The sequence below is a fragment of the Talpa europaea genome, assembly GCF_964194135.1.
Source record: "Talpa europaea genome assembly, chromosome: 11".
In the NCBI taxonomy this organism is placed as follows: domain Eukaryota; kingdom Metazoa; phylum Chordata; class Mammalia; order Eulipotyphla; family Talpidae; genus Talpa; species Talpa europaea.
Window position 1 is genome coordinate 104,177,304 of NC_140078.1, and position 18,017 is coordinate 104,195,320.

At 58.5% G+C, this 18,017-nt stretch overlaps 1 protein-coding gene across 1 annotated transcript in view; it reads left to right on the top strand.

Moving 5' to 3' along the window:
• Window positions 1–7,722: 7,722 nt before the first annotated feature.
• LOC311180189 (isocitrate dehydrogenase [NADP], mitochondrial-like) overlaps window positions 7,723–18,017 on the top strand; it is a gene marked incomplete at its 5' end in the record, with an annotated part of 39,016 nt that continues 28,721 nt past the window's right edge. Inside the window, 5 exon segments of the mRNA XM_084247850.1 lie at window positions 7,723–7,806; window positions 9,528–9,666; window positions 10,006–10,185; window positions 10,309–10,393; window positions 12,634–12,689. Of these exon segments, the coding sequence (XP_084103976.1) occupies window positions 7,723–7,806; window positions 9,528–9,666; window positions 10,006–10,185; window positions 10,309–10,393; window positions 12,634–12,689 (544 nt within the window).

Consider the following 18,017-nt stretch of genomic DNA (forward strand, 5'->3'; position numbering starts at 1 on the left):
CCCCCGGGCACCCGCAGCCGCCCGCGAGGAGCGGGACTCTGAGGAGGACCACCCAGGCCGGGCAGGGGCGGGAACTCAGCAACCAGTACTTGGTTGCTCCCCGGAGGCTGCCGGAGACGAGAGGGACGCAGGGCCCTCCTCAGGAGCCCGGGCTTACCCCGGGCAGGGACCGCGGACCGGGCCGACGCGTTACGCGCAGTCACTAGCGGAGGGGCTGGCTCCTTCGAACGGGAGAGAGACGCTGACGCGACGGCTGAGCACACGCGTAGCCACGCCTCCCTCGTCCCCCATGGTGGACGAGATGGCCCCAGTCCCTGTGACCTCCTGGGGAGGTAACGGCAGATGTGACAAGTCAGCGCCTCATTCAGAGGCACGTCCTGCAGGGAGGGCACCGGGCGCGTGAAGATGCGGCGGTCGACAAGCTCCTCCGAGTCACAGGTGCTGGGGCCGCTGGGAGCTGGGCCAGTGGTCATGGCCCAAGCGTGGGCTGGCCCTGGCCCGGCTCTGGCTAAGCTCCAAAACCCACAGATTCTCGCAGTAGCACGTGCGAGTCCACTCGCAGAGGCGACACTGGTTATGTGTTGGGTTACAGTGTTTCTAGACTTTTCCGTCCGCGCTGTAACCGGCTCGTGCCTTCTCCACCTTGATCACGGGTCTCTTACTTAGATCAGGCGTGTCATTTCTCAACTAACTGCTCACTTTCCCCTTCCTCTCGCTTTGGGGCATGCTCTCTTTCTGCTGCACCGAGGCTTCTCTCTGGAGGGCCGACCTGGGGCCTGTGTGACAGGACTGGTCTCTCCCACAGTGGCTCTGCCTGGCCCGGCCCACGGCTCTGTCTGTGCTTTACATTCGCTCGTTCTGTAACACGCGTGGGCCGGCGGACGGGAGTCCTATGTGAGCCCCTCGGCAGGGAGAGACTGTCCTCGGCAAGCCCAGACATCCTGACCCAGCCCGCAACGGCAGTTCACGCCAACTGTTCGGTTCCTGACAACTCATGGTTTCCCAAATTATTGTGTTAAAAAAATTAAAATAAGCATCATAAATGTGACTCACCTGACCCTGAATCTAAAGGGGAAGAAACGCCTCTTGCTGTCACCACTCGTGATCTCACGGCGGGTGAGCGCCGAGCGGGCGTGTGGCCGAGCCGGGGAGACTCGGGCTCAGAAGCGCACAGGTCACGCCTCGCGGCCAGGGCCAGCGGCCGGGGTGGTCGAGCTCCTGCTGCCGGCCATGCTCCGGGCGCGGTTCGGCTCGTCCAGCATCCATGGCTGGCAGCACGAGCAAGGGGAGAGCACGGACGCTGCTGAGGCCTCCGGGGGCCACGCCAGGAGCCCAAGGCTCTGTCCCGTTTGCTCCGCCGCCCGCCGGAAGACAGGCCTCATCCTGCTCCCCTCAGGGCGGACCAGGCCTCTGGAGAAGAGCCCTGCCGGGTGGGGACCTGAGGACCTGAGCGCACGGCTAACGGCCCGGTTCTTTCGGCCAGGCCCGGCAGTCAAGACGGCCCGCGTGCCCCCGGGCATGTCCGGGCAAGTGCCACCCGCGTACACACGCAGCCACCACGGTGGCCAAAGGGCTCCTGACCAGGTTCTGCGGGATCAGAGTTCAAACCCAGCTCCAGCTGCGTCGCGTTTCGTCGACCAACTCCTGAGGCCCTTGGGGGCCATTTCCCCACATGGGACGGTGGCCAGTGTCTACCCCGAAGCTCTGCGGGGTGGCGGGGACGGCTGTGGGGAGCCACGCAGAAAGGCAGAAAGCACAGCTTGCGCCGTGGCCGCCACTGAGGCCGCTCGTCACCAAGCAGGCAGAGGCTGGGCCAGAACACCCCGGCAGTTGTGAAGGGGCCGCCTGCGGGCTGGGGCCGGGAACCCATTGTGGTCCAGAGCCAGCGCCTGTGACCACAGACGCCCGGAAGCACCGCAGAGCACAGCCCGGAGGGGCCTCTGCACAGCCTCAGGCCTGCTCAGGGCGTCATGGGCGGGGAAGCTGGCGGCTGTTGACCCGGTCACCCCCGACGGTGGCCGCCTCCGGACGTCCCCCGAGCCTGCCTGACAGGGCGGGCATCGCCCAACACGCGCCGTGGGGAGCCTGACCCGGAGGCAAAGGGGGGGGGGGGCGTCTGATTTCCGGTTCTGATCCAGAAATTCGAACACGAACGGAAAGTCACGGAAGGCAGGCGCGGAACAGAGGGGCGAGGAGCCTGAGGGGCGGGACATTTCTTGGAAAAGGTTCACTGACAGCGCCTCCGACTGCAAGGAGCAGGGGCGGGGCCCCTACGGGTGCCACAGGGAAAGCGCGGGGAGAGGTTGCGGCCACGAGGGAGGGGCCTGGGTTCGCGCCCCTGCAGGCCCAGGCTCATCAGCTCATTCGCTGCAGAAACAAATCATGCCCCTTCTGCGCGAGCGGGCGAGGCTGTGCCCTCCTTTGTGCCCTCGTTTGTGCAGGATTAGGAAGAATAATAAAATTTATTGCCGGTCCGGAATACACATTTTCTGTTTTTTTATTTTACAGAGCTCCAAGGAGACAATGTGGGCTCAGAACCTGCTCCCTCGCAAGGGAAACTTCAAAGCATTGGCAAAAAAAAAATCCCTACTATATGCTTTCCGAGTATTTCCAAGAAGTTGAACACATTTCCAAACACAGATACCATTTTCCTTGGAGTGTGTGCTTCTTAACTTACATCATCAAAGAGCACGACAGCGAAGCCTTCGTGAAGAAGCCAGGTGGGCTGCAAATCCCTCACAAATACTTATTTTCATTGAGACAAAAGAAATCTCTCAGTCCTCCCATTGCCATCCCTACCCGGACTTGGCAGGGGCGTGTCTTCTGTACCGAGGACCAGCCCTGAGCACCGACAGGGGTGCCCTGTGCTGCTCCCGGGCGCACGGAGCTCAGACGCACACACCCCAGGCAGCGGGAGAGAGCAGGGCCCAGGTGCCGGCGCGCCTTCCCGAGCAGCCCCGCGGGGGCCCCCAAGTCAGGGGCCTCAATGTGGAGCATCTCGTGATATCTCTGACCCCCTAGACTTGAGACTTAGGGCAGGGAACCAGCTATGGTAACGCAAGTCTCGCCCGCGAAAGGAGGAGGAAGGCCAAGACTTGCACATCCTGAGACAACTGGCACGCAGGCCCCCGGCCGTGGGGCGCAGAGGCCAGGAGAGAAGGAAACCCGTGCTATAGATGGGGCAGGTCAGGGCGACAGCGTGTCGCCCACATATCACCTTGGGGAGCAGCTCTGCCCCGCCCCTCGCTCTGCCAGCCGTCCTGTTGTGCAGAAGAGGCTGCTAAACTCCAACGCTGAGCCAATGTCAAACAGATTAAGAGTAGGAAAAAATAAGGAAAAAAGGCACAAAGCGTGCAGGACCAGCCAGCGGAATCTACAAATGCTTCACTTGGAAACAGTCAATGTAGGCAACGACTCGGTTAAATTGGTCATTTCCTCAGATGGCCACAGGTGTAAAGTGAAAATATTTACTTAGCACACAGAAGGGGTGTAGAGATAAACTAATTAAAGTTTGCAAAATGTTCTGAAAATACAGGAAGCTGCCAGAGAGGTAAGATCATTACCATTCAAATTAATACCCACTCTCACCTGGCCGAGAGCTATATAAATGTAAAATAGACTCATTTCATTTGCTTCAACTATTTCCTGCCTCCAATCTTCAACATCTGATCTTAGTGCTCTTTAATATTTTATCCAAATCACTTAAAGAATCAAAAGAGAAAAACAGATCGTGGATCTGGCAGGAGGAGGGAGACCCAGTGTGCGAGCCGGGGAGACACCCAGCAGCCTCGGCAGCCACATGCCCACGAAGGGCCTTTCTGGGGAAATCTTATCCCATTTTGTCTAATTTCGAGGAGAACACAATGAGCTGAGGAAAGAAAATGGCGTTTTTATTTGAAATGATCAACATTTCTCTGCGCGCCTGTGCTGTGAGACAGATAGCATCTAATTAAGTTCTCGCCCAAGCCCTATGATGCTGATACTCTCACAACCCACATTTTTTACGCTAATGAGAAAACTGCACCTCGTGAGGTTATGTGCTATTCCCAAGGTCAGGGAGATGAATCAAGCGGTGACAACAGACTCAAATCCCAGCAGTCTCGTTTCAAAAATAAGATTTTAACGACCAGTGATACCCTCGCCTCTCCGCTCTGCCTCCTTTTCCAAGCATCCATCTCCCGCCCCTAGCAAACAATTAGGCGACAAAGCCCCAGCAGCACTGCCCTGTTCTCAGCGGAGGGCAGGGCGACAGCAGCACCGGGAGCTGTCGAGGCACCCCCAGAAGTTAGGAGAGACTGGGGCCCTCCCTCTGCAACAGGCAGAGCTGCCTGCGCCTGAAATAACTGCCACACTGACAGCCATGTGCAGAGGTGAGGAGAGGGAGGAGCAGAGAAGGGGAGGAGGAAGGAAAAGGGAAAAAGGACCTTGTAGAGTGATGACAACGATCTCACAGCCTCCTCAGCCCCTGCGCCATCCCAGCTGGCGCCTGTGCTCCTCCTCAAAGGCGCAGACCCGAGCCCTAGTGTGTGTGCGGCGGGCGCAAGTGCAAGGACACAGCAAGGAGCCTGCCCGCGCTGACCTACTGGCCGTGACCAGAGAAGCTGCTGATGCAGGACAGTGACGGGACAAAACACTTTACACTGAGAAGTTTGCGGAGCTGCTGCGTAACCTTCCCAGTTCCCAAACGCACACTTCGCAGACACCAAGAACAAGAAGACGGGTCTCCTCTTACTAAGGCCGATGCAAAGGCAGAAAAAGACGAGAATGAGAACGAGAATGTTCCTAACACTGCTTTCCACAAAGGAAAAAGACACACAGGAGGCGCACAGCCCGAGGTCCAGCTCCCCCGTGCCGGAGCGGCAGCTGCAGCTTCACTCTCGGCCCCCCCACCCCCCACCCGCCCGGAGACAAATTGATCAGCTGCTTCCCTTATGCACCGGGGAAGACGGATGGCCCCGATGGCCCCAGGAACCCTCAGACCCAGCACTAAACAGCCAACAAACAGGTTCCCCCCAAACGCTGCGTGGAGGAGGAGAGTGGACACAGCCGAGCTCGCTATCAGTCCATCAAGACCCGCTTTGCTCTCTCCCCAGGGCAGGAAGACAGGCCGCATCTGGCCGTGCAGAGCCCAGCAAAGCCGGGAGGCTGGATTCTATCCCGTGTGCATGGAGCAGGCCTGTCCTGTGAGTCCTCACGGCTGCTCTGACTTCCTCCCTCATCCTGTTGATCAGAATGAAGATGCTAGAAAAAACTGGAAGGCACATGGGGAAGAGACAGCCCCTCATCTACCTGGATCTCGGAACATTCGCGACGATATGATCATCGCCCTCCCAATTCCTGGACGTGAACCACCCTGGACTTTTATGAACTTGAGAATTAAAGTTCTGTTTAAATTTCTGATGCAGTGATTTGGGGCCCTTTATTGTCTCTATTCTTTTATTCGAATTAATGAAGTGGCAGATCTTAGAATTAAAGTCCCAAGTCACATGTGGCATCTAGATTTTAGACAGACAGACAGAGATCTGGACTCCAAATAATCAAGGAATGAGCAGCCACTCTGTGTCCAACAGACAAACCGTGACGTGGCCCCAGTGCAGGCGGGCGCTCGCCCACCCGCTCGCCTGCTCTGCCACAGACAGAAACTTTGGGGCTGACAGTCCATTTGGTTATTGAGAATAATTTGTGCAAACATTTATTGCAGGTATTCCGGGAAGCTTCCCTTTTACTATCGTCTTAGCACCAAGGAAGCTTTTCATTTTATTTTTTAATGAAGCTGAAACATGAACTTGGTGCGATGGCGCGCAGGACAGGGGGCCCCACCCGCCTCCGGCAGACGCCACGTCTCCAGCGAGGAAAGCCAGGCGCACGGCCAGAGGGCCACGGGCTGCATCACACCGTGTGTGGTCGGGGCTGGAGCGACAGCCTGGGCCCCGTGGGCCTGGCCGGCCACCCTACTGTGTCTGAACAATGAAGCCCAGCTCAGGACAGCGGGTGACCAGACCAGGGTGCCCCGCGGCCATCCGCGTGCTATCAGAGCAGGGAGAAGAAAACACGGGCCCGCTGTCCGGAGACTGGGGTGAGACTCTGTCCCCTCCGCGCATCGGGACAGCTGCCGGCTCATCCGGTCTCGGCGCTGGAGGACCCCGAGTCAGGGCACGGCGGGCATGAGACCGAGCGCGCAAACACCAGAGAGGAGAGAGCAGGCACCCGCCGCGGAGAACCCCGCGCACGCGCGGTAACTAAATGTGCGGCAACAGACGAAGACACACATTTGGCCATTCGGGTGACCAAACTGTTGCCCACACATACTTGGTCCATCTCCTGGCCCCCCAGAGCCCTAGGAGTTCGCTCACTGCAGGGAGTATTAAGGGGGTTTTTGGTTATGTTGGTGAAGGTAACCTTTGGGAAACCCCTCAGGAGGGTCAGCCCTGATGTCCAGGGAGGAGGAGGGAGGCCAGAGCAGGAGCTCAACTGCCTGTGTTCAGAGAGCCAGTGGTGATGACCAAATAACTGGCCGGTGCACGAGGAGCCCTCCGAGGAAGCACACCCTGCCCTGGACCTGCCTCTGCAGCTCCTCAGTCCCTCAGTTACACCCTTGCCAATAAAGTGGTGAGTGATGGGCTTCCTGGGTTCTGTGGGCTGCTCTACAAGATACTCAGCCCTGTCGGGGGCTGGGAGCCTCTGGTTTATGGCCCGCTGGTCAGAGGCACAGGTGATAATCTGGGCTTATAAAGGGCACCTGAAGTCTGAGGGAGTGTGGGAAGGGACTGCCGGGAGAGGCTGGTCAGAGGCAGGGAGCACTGCAGGACTCCCGCCGGGTCTGAAGTGGACGGTGGGCTTTGGAGATGGGCCCTGAATCTGCGGAGTAGGCTGCGGCCAATGGGCCCACAGAGTCAGGAGTGAGTCACAGTCTCTGTGTCCAAGAACCGCTTGCTGGTGTTGGGTGGCCTCCGGAAATCTCTGCAAAATTGCTCCTCAGGCAGCATCTGTGCACTGTCCATGCAATGTTTTACACACAAATACCCCTTTGCACAAAACTATCCCAAAACGAGGAAAGCACGAACATTGAAAAATAGGGATTCTCCATGTAAAAGACCAAAGAGCAGTAAACTGCGCTTATCAATCCATGCAGAAAATTACTTTTAGTGCAAATATGAACCACACGGCCATAAGCTACTATTCACTCTACAAGGCCCACTTCAAACATCACTACCTCTTACAAGCCTTTCCTGACTTGCTCACAGCTACCCCTGACCGGAACAGAAAGGCACTCTGTCTTGGTGTGCTGCCACAATCTTGTCCTCAGCAAAAAATACGTTGTCATCTCCACCATCATCATCATCATCTTCACCATTGCTATCGTGGCCACCACCATCATCACCGCCATCATGGCCACCATCACCACCGCCGCCGCATCATCGTGGCCATCACCACCACCACTGCCATCATCGTGGCCACCATCGCCACTACCCATATTTACTGGGCTCTTACTAGGAACATCAAACAGGCAAATGTTCTGATATGGATTAGGAAGTAAATTGCAACTATTATTCTATTTCAATTAAACTGTCCACCAGGCAGCATTCAGACAGCAGCGTGACTCAGCAAGTCACTCTTTCTCTGCACGCGGGGCAAGCTGGTGCCTTCCATGCCTACGGAGCCCTGCGGCACAGGCCGGACAACTGGACTTCCACAATTATCACTCCGTTGTCACCCGGGAGCATGACGATAGGTGTTTATCTCACGTTCTTTCTCTCTCAGGTGCAGCAGAAAGTAGCTGTGTGCGGAGGTGCCCGCTACACTTCCGTAAGTGGCGGAGTCACAGAAGAGCAGAAAATACCCCAATATTAGGTGGAGAGTGAACAGCAGACGTTTTGCTGGGCCAGCTGTTCCTTTTCTTCTGTTCCTCCAGTGGGTGTACGTCAGGCTGGTGTATAAAAGGGGTGACTTGAACATCTGGACCCAAACCAAGGCATTTAACGTGGCCTAGCACTGCAGAGGCCCGGGTGATTTATGGTGCTATTCTTAGATTTTTATCATGTGTCCTCTCACTTTATGAAACGTAAACAGGCTCATAAACCTGGTGACACTGCATGACATAAAAACAGAGATTGAAGGCTGATGAAGAAGAAAGCAAAGAAGAATTGCTTCATCTGGAGATGTGGGGACCGGGGCAGGCCCCCAGGAAGATGAGAGGGGCCCGCTGCAGCCACGGCGCCTGCCTCCCAGCAGCGGGTGAGCCCCGGCTGCCGCTGTCTCGGGAAAAGCAAAGCAGGATCAGTAGCGCAGCTGCCGCCCTGGGCGCGGGCACGGCCTGAGATGAATAACTCCAGCACAGGATTCGTTCTGCCTGAAAAACGAGCCACCTCTCCAGCACGGGACGGGGGGGGGGGGGAGGGCAGCGGCGGAGAAGGAAACAGGAGACAGAAAGGGTGCCTGATCGAGGACACACCTGGGGACGCAGGACCAGCGAGGCCACTTGGCAAAGTCTGTTGATGAGCCTGTGTGCAGCAGCTCCCCCTGCAAGAGGCAGGAGCACTAGAGAAGCCTGCGGGTAGCCGCTGCTGTTCCGTGGCAAAGGCGTGGCGTGCGCCGAGGGACCTCGGGGGACGGCCGCTGCCTCCACTTGCTCGTTAGTTCCCAAGCTAGCAGGGAGGCTCAGCAGACGCCCTCTGGCGAGCAGGCCGGGGACACTCCGCAGGCGACCACGCGTGGAGAGTGGACGCGGTTGCACGTCCACCGGTTAAGGGCCCCGTTCACTGGCACAGCCGTCCACAGCCGCGGGCTCGCCGGATGAGTAACGGACGATGACAGCCGAAGCTCAATCACATCTAAATATAGGTCTAGCATTTCGGAAAACCCGTTCATCTTTTCCCCATTTATTTTATCAGCATTTCAGCCGGTGACACCTGATCAGTATCACAAGGCACGGAGAACGCGGTCTTTCTTCCGTTCCATCATTAAATAAAAATTTAAACTTTCATTTATATTTTCCATATTTATGATCGCGCTGGCGTTTGTGACTTTTTAATTTCCTCACGGTCAGTCGTGCTTAATGATGACAATATAAATATTTCATTGCTCCGGGTAATTATTTCTCACTAGCTGAGTTTTTTTTCAAGTCGCCCCGCCCTGTGGAAGGCCCTGGAAGCAGCTGCCCCGCTCCCCGCAGGTGGGGCCGTGACAGCGGGGAGCCTGAGTCCTGCGACAGGGCCCCCCACCGAGGCCCCCAGGGGACCCCTTCGCTGCAGCCACCTCGGCCAAGTGGGGCCACGTCAGCTGAGGGGACTTCAGCGCAAGAACAACCGCTCCTTTCCTCTTGGGCCAGAGTGAGCCACACAAGGGGACGCAGGGGACAGGGAGGAGAGGGGGAAGCTGCTGACCTGCCACGTACCCGCAGGTCCGGGGGAGCCGGGGGCCCTCTAGGCCAGCGTGGCATCCTGTGGCACCCAGGCTGCGGGGCTGTCCCTGGGCCTTCTGTCCCTAAGGGGCCTCCCCTCCCTCCTCTGCTGTGTCGGGTCTTCCAGCAGGAAGCGTCCACCCAGCTGGACTTCATCGTGCTGGCCAAGCGTCCCGGGGAGCGGCCCCCTCCCCACTCAGAGGCCGCTCTTATTGATCACGACGACGTGTCCCTCAGAGAGCAGGACGCCCCGAAAGATCGCTTCTGTTTTCCAAATTAACCATAAAAGGTTTAAACCATAAGTGAAATGCCATTCTGAGCTGTTGCAAAGAATTTCCAATAATAGGATCTACTTTATACTGGTTCAAAAACATCGCCTTAATTAGGTTGACCTTTAAAGAGCTTTTCCAGAACTGAAATTCTTTAAAAAGCTCCTGCACGCTGCGTGCGTGCAATCTCTCTGTCCGAGCATGGCTGTGAAAGCTTCGGGATCACAACTTAGTATTTGTTTTAGGCGCCAGTTATTATTTTTGTCACTTCTGCCAAACACCAAAGTACTATTTAGAAGCCATTAGGAGGTTTACGGTTGTAATGCGCGCTTACAGCAGTTGAGAATTGGCCTAAAGATAAAACTGTGTTCTTGGAGGGGGGTGTGGACACGGAACAAAACTTGCTTCGAGAGCTGGCGCGGGCATGGAAGCCGTCACGGCAGCCGACCCTGCGCGTGCACTGTGAACCCGCTGGGGACCCCGCCCGGTGGCCCAGGCGCGACAGCCAACCCACCGGTGAGTCTGGGGTCAGCGAGGCGACGTGCCCTGAGTAAACTCCTTCCAGGCCCACAGGGGCGGAGGAGCCGGACCAGGCACGTCTAAGCCGGCGGTGCCCAGCGGCCCTCTCTGTGGGCCCAGGAACCAGCCCGGCCCGGCCCGGCCCGGCCCGGCCCGCACACGCCATCCTCAGCGCACGGAAGCACGACCGTGCCTTCGAGTCACAGTAACTCAGGGAATCAAAGTCCTGAACATGTAGATGCAAACCAGAAGCCCCTTCCCGGAGCAGCCCGCCCAGCGCCTCCGACGTGCGGAAGTGGCATCGCTGATCTCCGACGCCCGCGCCCCGTCCCTGCCCAGACGTGCACTAACCCCCCTTGCGCGCTCGCGGGGAACCGCCCGGCTGCTTCTCGCCCGCGCCTCCTCTGGCGCCTGACGAGCTGTCTAGTGCCTGTCTAGTGACCATCCCGGCCATTTGCCTAATTCTTACGTTGGCTCTTGCTGTTCACTGAACACAGGAATAGAATCACCGTGTGCAGAGTTTTCAGATGAAAGGTTTCACGGGGTTGAGGATAACGGGTGGCGGATTGTGGCCGGGGCTAACGGCACCGAGGGTGACGTGAGCTGCTTCCTTGCTGGGCAGGTGGCCGCGCCGGGAGCACGCGGGGAGGCTTCCGCTGTGGAGGCGAGGGCAGAGTGTGAGGCAGAGCCCACGTCACCCTCCCCAGGCCCCAGCCAGTGCCCTCTTCCTGGAGTGAGGTGCCGCTGCAAACACACACCCGCTCTGAGCTCCAGCCGTGCCGGCGGTCCCTGCGTCACCCGTGAGCCCAGAAAGTCACGAGAAGCCCTGACGCCCGCCTCCTTCCCTCCTTAGCACCCTGGGGTGCGGCAGCTGAGAGATAAGGTGATTTTCCAAAGTCAAACAACTTATCAGAGCGCCTGACACCAGACCCCTGACATCCGCTTCATCCTATCACCTCCCACCGTCTCCTTCCTTTCCAGAACCGCACGGAGGAGCCCCCTGCTCCAGTCGGGCTCTGGAATGGGGGAGCAGCCCACAAGAGTGTCGGGGCTGCCTTTGGAAGCATCTCTCTCCTTTTTAAATGTACGCTTGCCAGACGACTCGGAGGACTGGATGCTGGCGTCAAACTTGGTCCCTGTGCTAGCGCCAGAGGCTGGGTGGGGCCTTCCCCGGGGACCTGCGCTTTGCGGACACCGCCCAGGCCCGCAGGACACAGCCCACCCCGCGCCTCCTAAGCTGCGGCCACAGGTTCATTGTCCTGTCAACCCCACAAAAGCATTATTTTCCAAACTGTTCGCACGATTACTCTATCTCTGTGCAGTCAGCAAGCAGTAAAACCATTTAACTCCCCTTCGCGGCACTGCTCCAACCGTTTAGGTGTTAAGCCTCTGAAAAGCATCTGTCCTCACTAAAAATAAATCAGTGGCGAAGGCCACAGAGCGCGCTGCGCGGCCGCCGGGGCCACAGAGGCGCTGTGAGCAGGGGCGTTCCGTGGCCCCTCCGGGCGGGAACACGACCCTCCACCGTCCACTGCGCCAGCCAGACCCCACGGCCACGGCTGCGAGTCTCACAGGGTGGAACTGCTCCCACGTAGACCAGACAGCACCAGTCATCAGATGCCAAGCCGAGCCGGCTCTGAGCGCCCTCCCAGAGCATCTCCACCCCCTCCATGTGAGGCCGCGGCGCCCCTGGACACCCAACCATCCAAGTGGTGGCTCAGCCGGCCACCTGGCCAGCCCGCCTAGGGGTCACACCATGGACATCGCGACACATAGGTGGAGCTTCTCTGAGGACTCGAGGGGAGACTGGGGCATGAACGTCAGGATCCTTTCCGGTCCTTTTCTTGGTTCGTTCATTCGTTCATTCAAACTGTGCCGTCCCGGGTGCCGCGTGTGGGGAGACCTGGCCGGCCCAGGCGAGAACAGCCGCAGAGGCGCCATCGTGACACCGGGCAGTCAAGTCTAAGAGCCTCGGGGGTGGGTGCTGACCCGCCAGCGCTCCAGCCCAAAAGGGGCGGACAGCCTCCACAGCTGAAGGTCAGCAGACGGCCACCGTTACAGCTGCGTTTCCCATGCCGACCTCGCCCTCGAGCACGCAGAAGCAGGAAGACGTGATGCATCAGGGCGACGCCAGGTGCCCGAGGACAAAGGGGCCTGTTGGAGCGTCTGGCCGGACACATGGGCAGTGATCCCAGTGCAGCCAAGGCCCCGCCCTGCACTCGGCTCACCCCACTCTCCATTAGCAAAGGAGCCGGGGGCGCCCCGTCCACTCCCTTACACCCCGTGTCCCCGTGTCCACAACAGGGAGAAGCCACGGACACGAGTGTGCATCTGTCAGGTATGCTCTGCTTCAATCAGCCTGGAGCAAAGTCCTGCAGAAAACAAACAGCACCATGGGCCGGTGGGGGTCGACGGGGCAGAAGCTCAATCCCTGGGCTGTTTCAGGAAAAACATCGATAATTCTCCCCCTAAAACCAACGGCAAGCTCGGCCCAAAGCCAAGTGAGGTTCCCCCTGGCAACTCCACCTCAGCCAGAGTCGTCCGATGGGGTGGGGCGTGGTGGGAACCAGGATCAGAACGGAGATTAGGCAGGGAAGCTGGGGCAGGGCACGGTCAGACTTCCCGTGTCACGGGTGACAGGGACCACTCCACGCACAGAGCTGTGCTCGACAGAGAAGAGCCTGCAGCAACCATGGCGGGAAAGAGGATGGGCCGCCTGGCGAGGCGTGTGGCGCGGAGACGCTGGGGTCCCGTCCCTGCTCCCGTGACGCCTGTCTCAGACCCCCTTACAGTCTTTTCTCCCTTCACCAAATAATAACATCCGACCGACTAACTACCGTGGGCATTTCCGGACTGAACATTTCACCATGCGCTTCAGCTACCAGGGGAAATCCACACTCTGTGACATGACGTATTAGAACTTCCTTATCCCCACGGGCTAAACAGGTGGTTTGCAAAGCACCCTGAGCACAACGCTGCGGCGCGCCGCCCTCCGTAGTGCTCCGCGGACGGTGGCAACGGTGCGTGCGAGGCCGAGCGCACAGCGCGCCGAGACCCAGCATCGTCATGGTGATGGCCTAGATTCACCGCGGAGTCGGCTCTTCTAAAAACAGTAATAATAGAACTTTCTTCTGTGACTTTGCTGGCGCCGCTAATAGGTGCTTTCAATTATGAAGAAGCCAAGACTCGTAGGCTCGGGTTCTGCATAATTTTTCCTTTCACTTGCGGCTTGGAAGACAAAGCGCGAGGCGCTCTCCTCGACCTTGCTGACACGAGGCCTGGACGTGCCCACGCAGCTGCCCCCAGGGAGTGGACAAGATAAAGAGGCCTGAGATGGCCGTGTTGTCAGAAACGCTGGAAGGTTCTTTTGCGATGACCTAAGTCAGGCTAACGCTGGAGCGTTTCGGGAGGGGGCCGTCTACCATGCTCATTTCAGAGGTTCTGGAGACATCCTCTCTCCCGTCCAGCACCGGGCCCTGGGCAATGGAAAGGCCAGCGCCCACAGAACAGAGCGAGCACGTGTGGCTCCAGGGAGGGTGACGTGACACGGCGTCCTGTGTACCGGCCCCTTGTCAATGTGCCCACAGCCACCCTGGGGGCCACGTCCATCCTACAGTTGAGGGCTCAGCCATTAAAAAGCTAGATCCACACAGCAGCCTGTCTCGGCAATAGCGTTCTGCAGTCTAGACTCCCTCTGCCCACGGCCCACGCGAAGCCAGGGCAAGGCGGGCACCAAGGAGGGCGGCACCAAGGAGGGCGGCACCATGTGTAAGCTCTCAGAGAGCTGGAGCCCAACACGGCCTCTCCTGTTAAAACTGTGCCATTCTTCGGGGGTCATTAAGAAGCAATCAGATAACTGGAAATATGCAATACGCATTATTTATTTTCTATCTGTAGGAAATTACCTGCATTGAGGCTATAGATTCTGCATTCCCTGACTATTTATTGTTCCAGTCTTTGGCAGAAGCACTGTGTTCCCTGCTTTACAGGACTTGCTATCGATGCCTCCCGGAGAGGACGTCAGAGTCTAAGGAAGTCGCTCTCAGGGGAGCTGTCCAGCCAGGCTCCATCTCACCTGAGTCCAGAGAGGGGAGCATCTGAGGCTGAGGGACATTCTGGAGACAAAGTGCTGTGAAAAGGAACAGTTTTTTGAGTCAGACAGATCTGGGTGGAAGCCACAAGACTCAGGACGATGAAACGGGACACCCCGGTCAGGATTCCACTCGGGGGACAGCACGGGACGGCCTCGACCTCACTGGGTGACGGAGACAGGACTCCAGGCTCCTGTGTCCTGCACGGGGCAGGGAGGCGGCCCAGTGACAGGGCTGGAGGCCCGCTCCACCCCCAAGCTCCAGGGCCATGCTGTGGGCCTCCTGCATCACGCTGGGCTGCTTTCTGGTCTTAGAGGGAGCACTGACACCGACGTTGGTGCTCGGAAGTGCTGGCTTCCTGGCCTTAGCGACACACAGTGACACCCTAAGCATCTGCTACCACCTGCTGATTCAAACCGGGTCCATCGAGGAGAAACGGCGTGGGGGGACGTGGACACTTGATGTCATGAGATGCAGTGGGCCTCGGCCGGCTCACAGGCAGCCAGGGGAGGTGCGTGGCTCACGTTTCTCCGGGAGACGCAGGAGGTGATGTTCTCTGAGTGACTCTGAGTGTGGGTGGATCTCAGAGGCCCTGGGTGACCGGTCCTTACCCAAGTCTCTCGCTCCTTGTCTCTGCCTCACAGAACCCCAACTCCACCCGTTCTGAGGGCCCCTGGCCCCAGCTCACTCCACACCTTTGCCTACACTGTCCCCTGGCCTGGGCAGCTCCTTGGCCAGGACAACTTTTACTCCTTTTTCATACTTTCACGGGGACTGGTACTAGACCTGCTCACGCGGCCGTCCCGGAGGACCGTGTGTCTGCTGATCAATGAGCACTGTGATGTCCCCACTGTGACAGCCACAGCTACCTCCGCCCCGCTGCCAGCTGACTCCTGCCTGACAGGGTTGACGAGGCCAACCTGGGCGGGGGCCACGCAAACAGCATTGGTCTGTGCCCTGAGGGTGCGGCCCGGGCAGGCCAAAGGCAGGACTCGGCACTTGTCATGGTCCGGTCTGTCCCGATGGCGCCAGGGCCACGGACCTGCTCCCTGCAGCCCAGGGCCCGAGCCTCCTGACCGCCTGCATCCCAAGAGGTCAGGCCCGAAGAGAGGGGCCTGGCAGCCCCAGGGGAACTGGCGCGGGCACACAGGCGGCCCCAGAGCCGGCTCCCGCAGACGCGCGGCCGTGCTCACATCTCACCGGGCACACACAGGGGCGGACATACCAGGGAAATGTATTTTTTCAGTATTTCCAGTTCAGTGAAAGATGAAATGGGATTGTTTAGGAGACGGGGACAGGAAGAAGGATTCCCGAATCACTGGTGAGCTGCGAAGTCAAACATTTTTCATTCTGAAAAACAAGGTCACCCAGACTAATCCCTCACTCCTCAGCCTGCCTCCTGCCGGGAGTGCCCAGCGCCACCTCCCGCCCCTTGCGCCCTCCTGCTCCAAGGTCGCCTCCAGAGCTTCTCTGAGGCCTCGCCGGCCACAGGGACGGGCTGGTCGTGGGGCCTGGCAGGTCCACGGGCTACACCCCCGCTGACTCAACCCCTGGGCAAGGCCGGCGACGAACAGCCTCAGCTCCGCTCGGAGCCCTGCGTCTCGGCGGAACGGAGGCGGAAGGCACAGGCCGGCCCCTCCGCCCGGCTGACGGGGCCACGTGCCGGGGTCCACCTCCTCACTCAGGTGCCTGGTCAGACCCTTCCTGTCCAGGACCTGCCCCCAGGAGCCAAGGGCCCCGTGGTTGGCGACAGACCCTCAGCACCTCCGAGAAGCCCCACCCAGAGCAGGGCCGTGGGGCACCAGGACCGAGAGCTCCTTGGCAACTCGGGGTGTCCATGGGGAGCCCGAGACAGCTCTGCAGCGGCTGCCATTGCCCAGGGCCTGCCCGGTGCCCGCCCGCAGCCAAGGGGCAGACCCACGAGAGACTCAGGTGCGCCGTGCAGACCCTGCCGGACCAGTGTTCGCCGTGACTGGGCAGAGAAGGACCCTGGATGGGTGGGAAGGCCAGGGTGACTCAAGGCTGTGACAAGGTGGCCCACGCGCCAGGGACCCCCAACCGCCGGCAAGGCGGGGGAGCACCCAGAGGCCCACTGGGTGTCCATGCATCAGGTGCCTGGAGTCTGAGGAATGCGTCCCCTCGACGAGCTAAACATATTGGGATTAAAAAAAAAATGCTTCTGCCAAGGCCAGGAAAGGCTGGGGCGGCGTGGCCGAGCTGCACGGTGGCAGGTGCGGTGCGCTTTGGCTGCGATTTCGCTGCTACATTGACCATCAACTCGCATTTATCCCCGAGGACGGGGCTGGGGCAGCCAGTGGAGCTCAAAGCCCAGACCACTGAAATCAACTCTCGCTGGTTCTAGAAAACTGGCTCCTTCCACTTTCTCACAGCAAGTCTACGCTGTTAATAGCCCAGTTCTGATCACAATGCGATTTTCTCCAGCTCTCCAAGAACGCTGCAGGCACCAGAGGTAAATAAAGAGAATTATCACGTCGTTAATGTGCTTCTAGGGGCAGGGACTGCTTCGGGGAGAGGAGGAAGAATATCTGCTGCTTTTAAATGTGCTTCCTGTACCCCGGCTGCCCTCGAGGCAGAACTGACCACCTCCCAGCTCCAAGTGCAACAGGGAGGTCCAGGGCCAGCTGCCCAAGGTCACCTGCGCCCCAGCTTCCACACAGACTGTGAAGCTCACGGAAGGGCCCCCCCGCAGAGAAGGCAGGGCCCTCTGAGCACGTGCCCCAAGCACAGACCTCCCAGAACTGCAGGAGGCCACAGACACGCTTCTGCGACAACAGACGTCCTCGCCCGCCAGAAGTGAGGGTGGTGCAGGGGACAAGCAGGTGTTCCCAGCCCACTGATTCTGTTACAAACTGGGACTGTACATCACTCGCGAAGTGTCAAAAGCATGCGCTTTACTACCTAAGAGTCAGCAGCTGAAGTTATTTTAAAAGGCTCCGCGTGAAATACAGTATGTTCTCTATTCTTTCAGCAATGCATCGAATATCACCGTATTTCAAATTTACAGATGCTAACGTATGATACCGCATACCTACAAGATTACGAGGATGAAGGCTATTCATAGTAGTAAATCAAAAAGAATTCCAGGCTGCAGGACCAGATAATTGGAATTAGACACTATTTATTTTCGCATTGCAAAAGGACAGAGCCTTTCTCACTGGGAAGGTCCATATAAATCAGAGCTGGAGTCTCCCCAAGCCCCTTTAGCCCAAGTTACTCATCTTGTTGCTGAGAATATACTCCCAGCTGTCAAAATTTTAGCATCAATCAACAATCTCCCTGCATCGCGGGCTTCGCTCTGAAAAAGCTTGGCTGATAAACAGATAAATCTGTCTGTCTGCGGGTATGCTTATGTTTACAGAACCTGCTCGAGTTGAAAATCAGACAGTGACGGTGAATGAAGGCTATGTCTGCCGTGATTTTTACCAAGGAGAACAAAAGAGCAGGGAATCAACATGATAAATACCAGAGTCCCCGCCGTGGGCAGCTCTAACGGGATTCAGATGAGATTCCGAGATTCCAGCGCCCCAGCCCCAGCCCCAGCCCGACTGCCTGCCCTGCCACCGCGTACGCGCAGGGTGGTTCTGCGGGTGTAAAAGCGGCAGCTGGGACACACGGGCCTCCCCCGAAGCCCAGGGGCTCTGGAGACTGTGACCAGCATCCCCACCCCAGGGGACTGCTCTTGAAAGCCGGTGTGGACGGCCGCTGGTGGCTCAAGGG